Source organism: Bos indicus, chromosome 28, assembly GCF_029378745.1.
Source record: "Bos indicus isolate NIAB-ARS_2022 breed Sahiwal x Tharparkar chromosome 28, NIAB-ARS_B.indTharparkar_mat_pri_1.0, whole genome shotgun sequence".
NCBI classification, from domain to species: domain Eukaryota; kingdom Metazoa; phylum Chordata; class Mammalia; order Artiodactyla; family Bovidae; genus Bos; species Bos indicus.
The window spans coordinates 42,333,136-42,345,126 of NC_091787.1; the positions used below are offsets into that span (position 1 = coordinate 42,333,136).

General features: G+C 53.6%; 1 protein-coding gene across 1 annotated transcript; it reads right to left on the reverse strand.

The window, feature by feature from the left end:
* Positions 1-2,128: 2,128 nt before the first annotated feature.
* RBP3 (retinol binding protein 3) lies at positions 2,129-11,671 on the reverse strand. The gene is made up of 4 exons (XM_019953782.2): positions 8,624-11,671; positions 6,197-6,387; positions 4,099-4,241; positions 2,129-2,607 (listed from the first exon to the last, which is right to left on the reverse strand). Exons 1-4 carry the CDS (start codon positions 11,669-11,671, stop codon positions 2,129-2,131), a joined length of 3,861 nt encoding a protein of 1,286 aa, XP_019809341.2.
* Between the last annotated feature and the right edge of the window lie 320 nt (positions 11,672-11,991).

The window sequence follows — 11,991 nt, forward strand, 5'->3', positions numbered from 1 at the left end:
CAGGATCTTCTCCATCTGTGGACCCCACAACACATACAAGACACCTTAAACAAAATAAGCTATAGTAAATGTCAGTGGTGCATATCAAGGAAATCCAAATGATGTAAAAGGAAAACTCATAAAAGATAAACAACTGCTAATGATCACTATGATAGTGACTCAGTTATATAATTTATTTTATCTTATTATATTTTTGGAATAATGACTGCTGCATCCTGAAATAATGACATATGCTAATCATAAGAATTTAAGAAAAAGAAAGTATAAAGAAGAAAGTTAAAATATCAGCCTAAATACTACCATCTAGAAGATACTATTGTTTGCTTTAGATAATCATCAGATAGCTATATATATAATATATATGCATGTATATATGTGTGTGTGTGTGTGTGTGTGTGTGTGTGTGTATGTATGTGAGAGAGAGAGAAGAGGGAGGAGAGTCCTAGAGTGGAAGCATAGAAGGTGATCATACATTTGTCTGTATAGCAATAGGTCTAATGAAGAAAAAGGTTAGATCACAGGATATATGATACTACTAAATTCAATCATGCCCTGAATCTTTCTTGAATTTAGCAGGAGGAAAAGGAGCTGGAGTAAAATCTTGCCTTTCATGGGGGCTTTCCAGGGCTGGTTTGAGGTCTTCTAGCAGAGAAAACCCCTAGGGATGGGTGGTGGCCCAGATTCTCCAGACCTCTGAGGTCTGGGAAGGGGACTGATGAAGTCCAGGCTGTTCCTAGCCCCCTGGGGAAGTCACTGTGGCGACCACAGCCTGCACTCACCAGAGGGCAAGGCAGAACTTCACCCTCAGCGTGCAGTCCTGGAGCCTGGGCCTCCAGGGGCAGGGATGGGCAGTGGGGGCCCCCTGTCCTCCTGGCCTCGCCCCACCACGACTTTGGTCCCCGTGACTCTAGCAGAGCAGGGTTGCATGGTCCCAGGACATCAGCTAGAGGTGTCTCACTTCCCCAGGCCACCCCTGGGCTCCAGGTCTCCTCCCAGGGCTGGCCCAGATCCAGGGGAGTTCTTGGGCTCTGCCTGCCTCAAACTTCTCACCCTGTTAGGAGTCAGCTTGGTTGTCAGAGCGGGCACAGTGACAGGCTGCACTTGGACGAGCTGGGCAGGTTCCCAGACTGCCGCCCAGGGCCACTCTCTCCTCTGACAGCAACACTGCATGGTGGGAAGCTTCGTGGCATCAGAGCTCATTTTTGGGTCCGTGGCAGAAGCAGGAGAAGCGGTCATGGGAGAAACATGCAGGAAAGATAGACTTATCGTGTACAATTGGATTGGGAGGGTTTGGGGCAGAGAAGAGAGGATTACTAAGGGACCTGAACTCGTGTTCGCGTGTCTGAGAGCAGCTACCTGGAGGAACACGTAGCTTTTCAGCTTGATAGGTGTGTGTTCACTGTGTATCCACTGCCTGTGTCAGGCGCCATGCCAGCTGGCAGCAGTAGGAGACGAGCTGAGCAGGACATCCCTGTCCCTGAGAGAAACATCGCGTGATGGGGACAGACGTGGGCCCAGGCAGAGGGAGAGAGGCGCTCTAATGGGGAAGATGCAGGCCCAGGGAGGACAGAATGGGGACAGTGTGGAGAGGGAGTGGGCGCTCCGCACCCCTGGGCCTGCACTGTGCCACACGGGAGCCGCCCGCTGCAGGTGGCTGCTGTGAGCTGGACCAACGTGACATGTGCTGATGGAAAGGTACAAGCAGGGGCCACATACGCGATCTCAAAGACTTGGTGCAAAAGCATCCCAATTCATAGCAATTTTTGTGTTGAGTATACACTGAAATGATACTACTGTGAATATAGTGAGTTAAAGTACATCATTCAAATTAATCTTACCTGCTTCTTTGTACTTTTCTTAAATGTGTCTACCAGAAAATGTACATGTGCCTAGCATCTGTGGCTCAAATTATCATGCGATTAGACCGAGATGCTCTAGTTGACAGCGTGAGGACCAGGGGCTGGTGATTAAGAAGCATGGGTGGGGATAGATTTGGACTTCACTTCCCTGCAGGGGATTGACTTTGAAGGGGATGAGCTTCCTGTCCCTAGGTGTTCCAACAGAAAGGATGCTGGCAGTTGGGAAGAGACCAAATGTATGAGCTCCAAGGGCAGCTGCGATTCTAACCCTAACCAGACTGCAGCAGGCCCCTTTTCTGCCCACTGGGGGCCTCAGTCAGGACCTCAGGCCTGACCACCCCTTGGTTGCGGCCCAGAGATCCCGCCCTTCCCTGGCTCTGCCTGTGGTGGCCCTTGCGGCGGCCATGCAGGCGTGGGCTGCGCCTCGCCCTTAGCGGAGTGTGCTGGAGCATCTCCTGGGCTCTGGTAAGGGCCGCCTCTGCAGGAACAGCCACGTCAGGTACCACGCCCACCCCTTCCCATGAGCTGCCGTCTGCAGCCCCCACTGAGCGGGCGGTGGGGATGGTGAGGTACAGGTCAGTGTCATCCACGTGGTAGGTTTGCGGTGGCTGGCAGCCCCCACTGGTCACCTCTCCGATGACCAGTGCTCGGCCCAGCCTCTTCATGATGTAGGTGAATTCCTCTGCGGCGCCAGCAGTCAAAGTGCTGGTCAGAATGACCATACTCTTCTTGGAGCCATAGCGTTCACCTGCAAGATACAAGACCTTTCAAAATAGGGAGTCAAATCCCCACGCTGGGTACTGGTCTTCTCCAGACTGCCTCAACTCAGAGAGAGGAGGGTTGGTTCTGTATCCTCATGTCTGCGTGCGATTCACTCCACCTTTCTAAGCCCCAGTTTCTGCATCTATAAAATGAGGATAAGGATGTGTGCCTGATCCTGAGCATGCAAGTGCTTGAGAGTGTTTTTCACCAAGTGATGGGAAAAGGCTTGACTGATTTACCTGAGAGAAGGGCTAACCTGACCAGACTCTTTTCACTCTGGACGCCCAGAAGAGCCAAGTTTGTGATTTAATGGTGACAACCTCTAGGACAGTGATGTCCAATAGGAATGCAACATGAGCTTAAATGCAAGCCACCAATGTCATTTCAAGTTTTCTAGCAACCATGTTAAACAAGTGTAAGGGAATTGATAAAATGAAGTTTAATACTGTTTATTAATTATTTATTAATACTAACTCCATGGATCCAAAATATGCTCCTCTCAAAATTTTTAAACAATAAAATTATTGAGATATTTTACATCCTTTTTTTCATAAAATCTTCAAAATCTCGTGTGCACTTAACACTTTACACATTCCAATGCATGCGGGGCATGTGGCTCCCATATTGGACGTGGCAATTCCTGGGCTCCATGGTCTGCAGATCTGGTTTTAACTTCCAGTCTTGAACATCTATTTAAATTGAGAATTCATCTGGTCCTGATTTTTATTTACATTTTATAATATTATTGAATGTGTATCTTGGAAGATTGCCCCCAAATGCTTGTGTGATAAGAAAATGCGCAAATGAAAATTGCAGAGCGCTTTTCTGATTAGATGCACAACCTCCGTGGGTTTCCCAGCACCTTCCTGTCAGATGGGCATCCAGGTTCCTTGGTTTTGCAAGCTAAGCAAGGGAGACAGAGGCAGGCTATCCCCTGGGATGTGAATGGGAGACCCGTGGTTCTGTAAAGCAGAGGGGCTGTACTGCCTCCTCCAGCCTCTGCTCTGGGCCCAGCGCAGGTAACAGAAGGTTCATTAGAGTTATGAACTTTCTTCAGGCAGATGTGCTGGGCAGCTGCTGAGAGTTCAGATAAGGTGGAAAACCACTGGAAACCCATTGGGATTTGGTTATGGGCAGGGGATCCTTCTGGCTCTACATTTGTCTTTCAGACTGATGGTTGTCATGGCAAGAATGGCAGGCATTTTGGTTTTAGACAAACCAGTGTTCAAATTTTGGAACAATCATTAGCTGAGTGACCTTAGACAAGGTAGCTGACTTAGAACTCATTTTTCTCGTCTGGAAAATGGGCATAATGGTAAATGTTTTGCAGGGATTGAAGGTCTCATACACAGAGTGCATGGAATAGGACAGGGGTTTTATATTCTGGCTACGATTACTTTTACCTGAACCCAAACTGTCTTTCCTTGATTTCTCAGGAGGTTCTAGAATAATAGGAAGGAAAGCCTTCTGCACGCACCTTCAAGCTGAGAAAGGGTCCAGAGCTCACTGACAGAGTCGTTGGGCCGGTTGTAGATTTTGTCCAGCAGAATAGGTGGGCCTTCGTCGAAAAAGTAGGAGCACAGGGCAGAGATGGAGGAGGTGGGGCCACCGATGTTGAACCTGAAGGAAGGGAAAAGTTGCCCACTAAGGGGCAGAACCCACAGGGAAGCCCTCGATGCCCCCAGGGGGCCCAAATCCTCGCCCTGTGGACTGTTCTTAATTCCAGGCAGCCTAAGTATGGTGCCCTTTCCTTATCTTACAGAATTCTTTGGTTGGCATTTCCCAGAGTACAAGATTCTTGAGAACAAGGGACTTTGTGGTCAAATTCGTTAAAAAAAATAGTACATAACAGACCCATTCTTTCTGTTCATGTATTAATATGTTATGTGATACATATTGTATGTTATATTAAAGGCTCTGCAAGTCCTGCAGCTTGGAACTTGTGGATAAATTTCCTCAGCTTGCTGACCATGGACTGCTCCCCTGAACTCATGCTGCCTGTGAGTGGAGCACATTTTGAGAACACCATCTTCCCAGGTTCATGCTTACTAATTTCACAGTCCCCACTGGGCATCTTAGCTGAGATGTCCTAACGGCATTTGGTGTGGTGGAGTCTGTCCTTGAGTGGTGGAGTGTTCAGAGCTGTGGGACTGCACCGCGGAGCCTGTGGTCATTCCAGGCCATTTGTATATGTCCCACTGTGTGACTTCTCTGGCCCCCGTCTCCTTATCGTGAAACAAGGAGTCCAGCAAGGAATGCCAACAGCTGCGTTGGCAGTGTATTAGCAATCTCTTCTGGTTGATGGTCTAGGATGGCCTGGATGGGCTCAGGGCCCATGACTTCAGCATCTGAACCTCCAAACTGTGGCTTGGAAGGATCTTTAAGCAAAGCACACCTGTGGGATGGGTCTCCTCTGTAAAAAAAAAAAAATGTGGACTATACTGTTAAGCTGGTGAAGGACGGGAGGCTTGGCATGCTGCAGTCTATGGGGTGGCAAAGAGTCAGATACGACTGAGCGACTGAACAACAAGTACAGTTAAGCAGAAAGAGATTTGGCATGAGGGTCATTTGGATGTTCAATAGAGCGTTTGAAGAATAAAGTCATTAGAGACGCCACAAGTTCTGACATACCCAAACCCAAGCCCTGGGAGTTTCTCTTCCAGGGAGGAGAACCCACCTCTGTGATCCAGCGCCACCTAGTGACAATTAAGAATCACAACAGTATTGCAAGCCAGCAACCAGAGTTCTCTCTCAGTCAATCCAGCAGCTGGGGGTGGAGGCAGTGTCCATTTCCCCGGGGAGCAGGCTTCCCTCCTCCCAGTGCACGTGGAAGATGCCTGATGGTCCTTGGAGTGAGGAGAGGGCTGGCCACTACACACAGGCATTCTTCTGCCCATTACCCTCCTAACTCCCCTCCCCCAGCTCTGGGAAGGAAACTCACCTTGCATGAGGCATACCTTCACAGAAGCAGATGGGAGGTCTAGCTGAAAGCATCCCCTCAGCAATAATTTTGTGATGTAAAGAGTTCTTTTTGCAACAATAGTGGCTGAACTGTAATATTCTGACTGGGCCATTGGCTTTATGATTCTCATGACCAGGGTTGTCCTGCGCTGATTTTGTAAGATATGAGACCCAAGCATAGGAAGAGGCCTAGCTTTCCCAAACATGGCTGATCATCAGAGTCACTTGGATGATGCTTTTCAAATATACTAGTCACTGGGTCTCACCCCTGGGGCTTTGGATTCGCAGGGATTTGGATTCAGAAGGACCTGGACTCAGTGTTTTTAAGGTCACCCTTCCCCTCTCTCCTCACTTAATCCTATGACCAGGGACATTTGGGGACCACCAGACTGGCCCAGCGCTTCTCAGCCTAGAATGCACATTGAGGCCATGTGAGCTTAAAACCTACCAGTGGTGGAGCCCCATCCGGCCAATTACACCAGAACCCCGGGCTAGCAGGCCAGAGCCCCGACAGCCGGGTGCTCCCCTTAGTCCCGTCCTGTGTCTCAGAGTCCTTTCTTCCCTACCATGCGCATGGCTTTGACTGTCTACAGCAGCTGCTCAGGCCCACTGACCTCATGTCGACAATCAGAGCATCCGTGTGTACAATCTTCTTCCAGACGTGCTCCACCAGCAGCTCGGAGACCTGGGTGAGCAGCTCACAGTCCCCAAACATGTCAAACCTCAGGTAGCCAACATTGCCCTCCAGCACGTTAGTGTGGAAGGAGAACTTGATCAGGTCTTCAAAGACTTCAGGGGAAGGGATCTGAAAGAGTGGGAGGTCAGCTCCATGTCAGGAAAGGAAAGATTTGAAAGCTCACTTGTTTTTTAGGGGTTTGATTACTTTATTTCTTTATTTCATTACTGATCATGGTACTTAAATGGACAACCACCTCTGCTAAAGAAGAAAGTCCACATCCAGCTCTTCCACAGCTGTGGTTCCCTGTTCTGCCAAGCCCCGCCCGGCATCTACTCCCTGTCACTTCTGCAGATACAGTGAAAGCTCAGATTTGAAAGTGGGTGCCATGGAATTCCTTTACATCGTGAAAAATGTTGATGGCACGGGAAGGGAGCTAACATTTTGTAAGGAAGGAGTGGGTGCCAGGGCCTTTCCTGATGGTACCTGGAAAGTTAAATGGGTAGTGGGCCTGGGGCGTGAATCCCATGTGTGATCAGCAGCCTCCTTACAGGGAATGCTCACGGGTGCCAACTCCTCAACCTGGCATCTGAGTTGAGAGGCCCAGGCGCAGTCTCCACTCTGACTTCCCTGAGCTCCCCAGATACTTTTTGTCTCTGAGTTCATCACTCCCTCCCTATCTGAGGCAGGAAGGGAAGGCATGAGCTACAGGGCTCCTGAGTCTTTACCGGGGATGTGGACCTGGGCTGAGCGCAGTGTGGAAGTTGCTGTAGAGAAGACACTATTATCCTCATCTTTTAAATTAAAAAAAAAAAAAACCGAAGCACAGAGTGATTAAGGAACTTGCTCGGGCTCATATAGCCAGCCAGTGGTAGAGCCAGGACCCGAATCCATACAAGGTGACTCCAGCCCAGGAGCACCCCTGCTGACTTCAGGACCCCTGCCTTCCAGACCTTGAGCTGACCTCAGTCACAAGTTCTCTGGCTGCAGGCCACTGTCTCGTGTGCTCCTCCAGGCCTCAGTGCCCCGTTTGGTAAAATGAGATGACAATTTGGTCGTAGACGCTTTTGGTGCCTCAGCCCTCTGATTTCAGCCACAGCCGACAGGGCCCTGCCTCTGGGCACCCTTGTCTTTTTCTACTTCAAGATCTTCTCCAAGCTGCTCCAGAGCCTGAGCGAGTTCTTGTTTGGGGGTGACTTTCAGCTAACAGAGGATGGAACTACTGAGTTCTATCTGCAGAGGGACAGCTCCAGGAGGCACTCTTCACACTTGTCAGGGTGCTATTGGACTCTTCAGAAACAACAGCCTCAATAATGGACTCACCAATTGGGCTCCATCCAATTCACCCTGCTCCCTCACTCCAGCTTCAGCAAACATCTCCCACACCAACTGCCCGCACGCAAGCCCCTGTCTCAGGTCCTGCCTTCAAAGGAACCAGGACAAATGCTCCCTGCTTAAGTGTTGTGGCCATGCAGTGAAATAGTAGATGATAAAGGCCGTGGAGAGGTGTTGTAAAGCTGTTTTGATGGAGCTCTTTGTTGACAGGAGAGCTTGCTGAGGCTTGCGGCGAACTTTGGCCCCTAATCTGCAGAATTTTTCTCTCATCCACCCTGCAGCAAACCTCCTTAGCCTTGATTCACCCAGATCTGCAATGCTGACATCAAATATTTTGACCACACAGCTTCACTCAGAATTTCCCATTCTGTTGGCCCTTGTATCTAGGCGCACACTCACCCAGCATGACACCTTTGGGAGACAGTACTTGGCATTGGGGGAGGGCAGAAGGCAGTCAGTGCCCCACCAAGGCAGCCTCACCTCGGGAGTTGTCTAGGCTGGGCACCAGCACCCCTGGGCCTGTCCCCAGGCTCCTTGTTCTAGCTCCAAGGCAAATGTGAGGCCAGGGCCACTCCCCGATTCCCTGTCTCCATCCCCCCGGCTCATTCACAAAAACTGCAATTCCCCCGAGGCAGACAGGTGACGTAGATGGACACAAACCCCACATTTCTAGGAGAGGAACTCATGGGGACCTCATGTGACTTAGCAACCTCTTTCTCTAACACCAACAAAGAGAAATTCTGCAAACTCTTGCTTTCTACCCGGACAAGAATGAAGTTCCTTCTGTACTAGCATTTTTCAACCTGAGCTTCTGTGGGTACTGATGTTCTCCAGAGGTGGTCAGGGACCTCATGGGCATGAGGAGTGGAGGACAGGGTCAGAGAGAGGAAAAGATTTGACTGGTGAAACTTTAACATGAAAACAAGTCTGGAAGCCATTGCCTTGAACCCTGCACAGAGCCCTGGATGTGTGGACAGTCGATTGACTTCCTCATGGGACCATGTGGGACCAACTTTCCCTTGTGACTCACCTGCATGGGTACAATGCCAGGAATGCGGTCTTTGGCATCCTCAGGTATATGAGCTGTCTTCAGGTGTGGGTCCCCGGACAGCACCTGCAGGTCGGCTTGCAGCAGCTCAGCGAGGGCGGCTTCTGAGGTCACCCTGGCATAGCGGCTCTGCAGACCACTCAGTTCGGCTGCCATCTTGACTCCCAGCTCAGGGGAGGCGTAGTTATCCGCTACGAGCTTCCCAGCTGTCTGCAGCACAGTGGGCACCTTGGCACGCAGGGTCACTATGTCCCGGGCTGTGGAGAGGGCCACGCTCATGGGCACAGTGATGTCCGGCTCCACCCCAGCCAGATCCCAGGCCTCGCCGGTGCTGGCACTCATGGCCATCTGCGTGGGCATGGAGGCGTATAAGGCGCTGCTGCCCACCTGGTAGATTCCCACGGAGAGTGCCCCTCCGGCCGTGGGCTCCCCGATGATGGTGGCTCGCTGCAGATCCTGCATGGTGTGAGCGAAAGCCTCAGCTGCTGAACCGCTGGTGTGGCTCACCAGAACGTAGAGGTCCTTGTGGGAGCCATAGCGCTGGCCTGTAACGTGGGGCAGGGTCCATACCTCTGTGACCCTTGACGTGGCCCTGTCAAAGACAGAGTAGAGGTGCCGGCGGGGCTCTGCCTCGAAGAAGTAGGAGCAGAGTAGAGGCACGGCTGTGGAGTAGCTGCCGGGGTTGTAGCGCAGGTCGACCACCAGCGCGGCCGTGTCCACCAGCTTCTGCCACACCAGCTGCACCAGCTGTGGCCCGACGGCCTTCACCGTCTCCAGCTCAGCCATGGCGTCGAAACGCAGGTAGCCCAGCTGGCCGGGCAGCACCTCAGTCTTGAACAGGGCCTCGATGAGATAGGACAGCTCCTCCGGGGAGGGGACGACGGGAGGCGGTGGGGGCGCCTCCTCAGCCACCATTTCACCGGGGCTGTGGAACACCAGCAGACGGTGGTCCCCAGACATCTCCTGCAGGTCGGCCGTAAGCTGGGAAGCCAGCGACTCCAGGTCCACCGCGGTGCGGTAGGCCCCCTGGGCCAGCTTGGCTCGCAGCAGGGCACCCATCTGCCCCACGACCTCTGGCCGAGCGTAGTGGGCCTCCAGCAGGCGCCCCGTGCCTTCCACCAACTCCCCCAAGCTTCGGTGGAACTCCAGCACCTCCTGGGCTCTGTCTAGGGCTTCCTCGGCCAGCACGATGGCATCGGGGACCACACCGCCCCCCAGCCAGCACTCGCCATGGTTGTCGATGAAGGTGAGCACAGGCACCGTGAGCGCCAGGCCGCCCTCGGGCGTCTCCAGCAGGGATACTGTGTGTGTGTGCAGCAGGCTGCCCGCGGTGATCTCGCCCACCAGCGTGGCCCAGCCCAGTGACTGCATGAGGAAGGCCAGCTCCTCGGCCGCGGTGGCGGTGCGGTGGCTAGTGAGCAGGTACACGCCACGCTGGGTGCCGTAGGGCCGGCCCAGCAGCTCCGTCTGGCTGAAGTGCTCGCGTGTGACGTTGGTGCGCCGGTCGTAGGTGGAGAAGAGGCGCACGGGGCTGGCGTCAGGGCTCTGGAAGTAGGAGAGCAGCAGGGGCACCGCGGAGGACGGCCCCCCGGGGTTCTGCCGCAGGTCCATGATGAGGTGCTCGGTGTCCTGCAGGGGCTCCCACACCTGGTGCAGGATGTACGGGCCCAGCACCTCCAGGACAGAGGCATCAGCGAAACTGTCGAAGCGCAGGTAGCCCACGTTGCCCGGCAGCACAGAAACCTGGAACACGGAGTCCACCAGAGCCCGCCGAACAGCCTCGTCCTCGGGCACTTCCGGGACCGCCTCTGGAGGTTCTTCAGCTTCTTCCTCAGGCCCAGAAGAGGCTTCTTTGGGTCTGACCACCTGCACCTGGAGCCTGGGGTCCTCAGACACAGCCTGCAGGCCAGCATTGAGCTTAGTGACCAGATCGTCCTCGGAGACCACCGAGGACAGGTCCATGGCGGCCAGGTGGCTCAGCAGGGCGGGCACACGGTCCACCAGCGTGTAGTACTCGCGCAGCGCCTCCTGAAGGCGCTGAATGACTCCTGGCAGGGCCCTGCGCAGCATGAGAACGGCCAGGGCTTTCTCCAGGGCCTGCTCGGCCGGTGTCCCCACACAGGGCAGCACCCCACTGCCCTCCCACGTCTGGCTGCCCTCACCCAGGGGCCCCAGGGATCTGGACACAGGCACAGTGAGAAAGAAGTCGGACTGGCCTACCCTCAGCTTCTGGAGGTTCAGAGCCCCCCCAACAGTCCGCTCACCCACCACAATGGCCCTGCGCATCTGTTTGAGGATGTAAGCGATGTCCTCAGCCACGCCCCCCGTGCGGCTGCTGGTGAGGACCACCACATCCTTGTCCGCACTGTACTTCTCTCCCAGGGCTTCAGGCAGGGTCCAGATCTCAGTGGTTGTGTTGGAGGGGCGGTCGTAGACGGTGTCCACGTGCGAGACTGTGCTCCCCGGGTGCAGGTAGGAGATGACATAGGGGATGCCAGACACGTGTCCCCCAGTGCAGTGCCGGAGGTCCAGCACCAAGGCAGATGTGTTCACGAGCTTCCTCCAGACGTTGGCCACCAGGAAGCTCCTCAGCTTGCTCATCACCTCCTGGCCCGGGATGTCGTCCACCCGCAGGTAGCCCACATTGCCTTCCAGAATCTCATGGCGAAGGCCATCCTGCAGCCCTGCGATGATTTCCTCTAGTGTGAGGTTCGTGACTGCTGGAGCTCGCGGAGGGGCCTCGAGGGTGCTGGGCTCATAGGAGATGACCAGGCGAGGGTCATTCAAGGAGCTCTGCACCCCAGCTGTCAACACATGGGCCAGAGTCTGAGGGTCTGAGATAGACAGAATCTCCTGACTTTTGATGGCCTGCTCGATGGCTCCCTGCATCCCCATCAGGTTCTCTGGGAAGCAGTAGTTATCCAAGAGGACCTGGGCCATCTCCAGCACCAGGCTTGGCTGGAAGAGGTGTGCGGGACCAGTCAGGCCGCAGAGCAGCATGGGCAGGAGCAGGGCCCATTTTCTCACCATGGGGATCCGGAAGGAGGGCTGGCTCCTGCACAGAAGCTCTCTTGACACCGTGCGAAGGCAACAGCCACTCCCCTGCGCAGCTGCCTTTCTCGCTCGTCCTTCTCAGCTGGCGGACAGAAGGTCTGGGGCTAAACTCAGGAGTTGGGGTGTAGCTCCCAGCCCCGATAAGCCTTTAATCCTATTTAATTCAAGCTCATAAGCCCTGGGGACTGGGGAGAAGGGGCGGAAGTGGCTTGACCCAGAAGGTATGTTGGGGTCTCATCTGGCTGCACCACCTCTGGTAGAATGACATGAATAACTTCCATTTGAATTCCTGCCAC

Coding starts and splice junctions, on each gene's coding strand:
- RBP3 (XM_019953782.2), bottom strand. CDS start 11,671: ATGGTGAGAAAATGGGCCCTGCTCCTGCCCATGCTGCTCTGCGGCCTG. Junction 4,242..6,196: donor GCTCTGATTGTCGACATGAG/GTCAGTGGGCCT, acceptor CCCTTCCTTCAG/GTTCAACATCGGTGGCCCCA. Junction 2,608..4,098: donor GACCCTTTCTCAGCTTGAAG/GTGCGTGCAGAA, acceptor TGTATCTTGCAG/GTGAACGCTATGGCTCCAAG.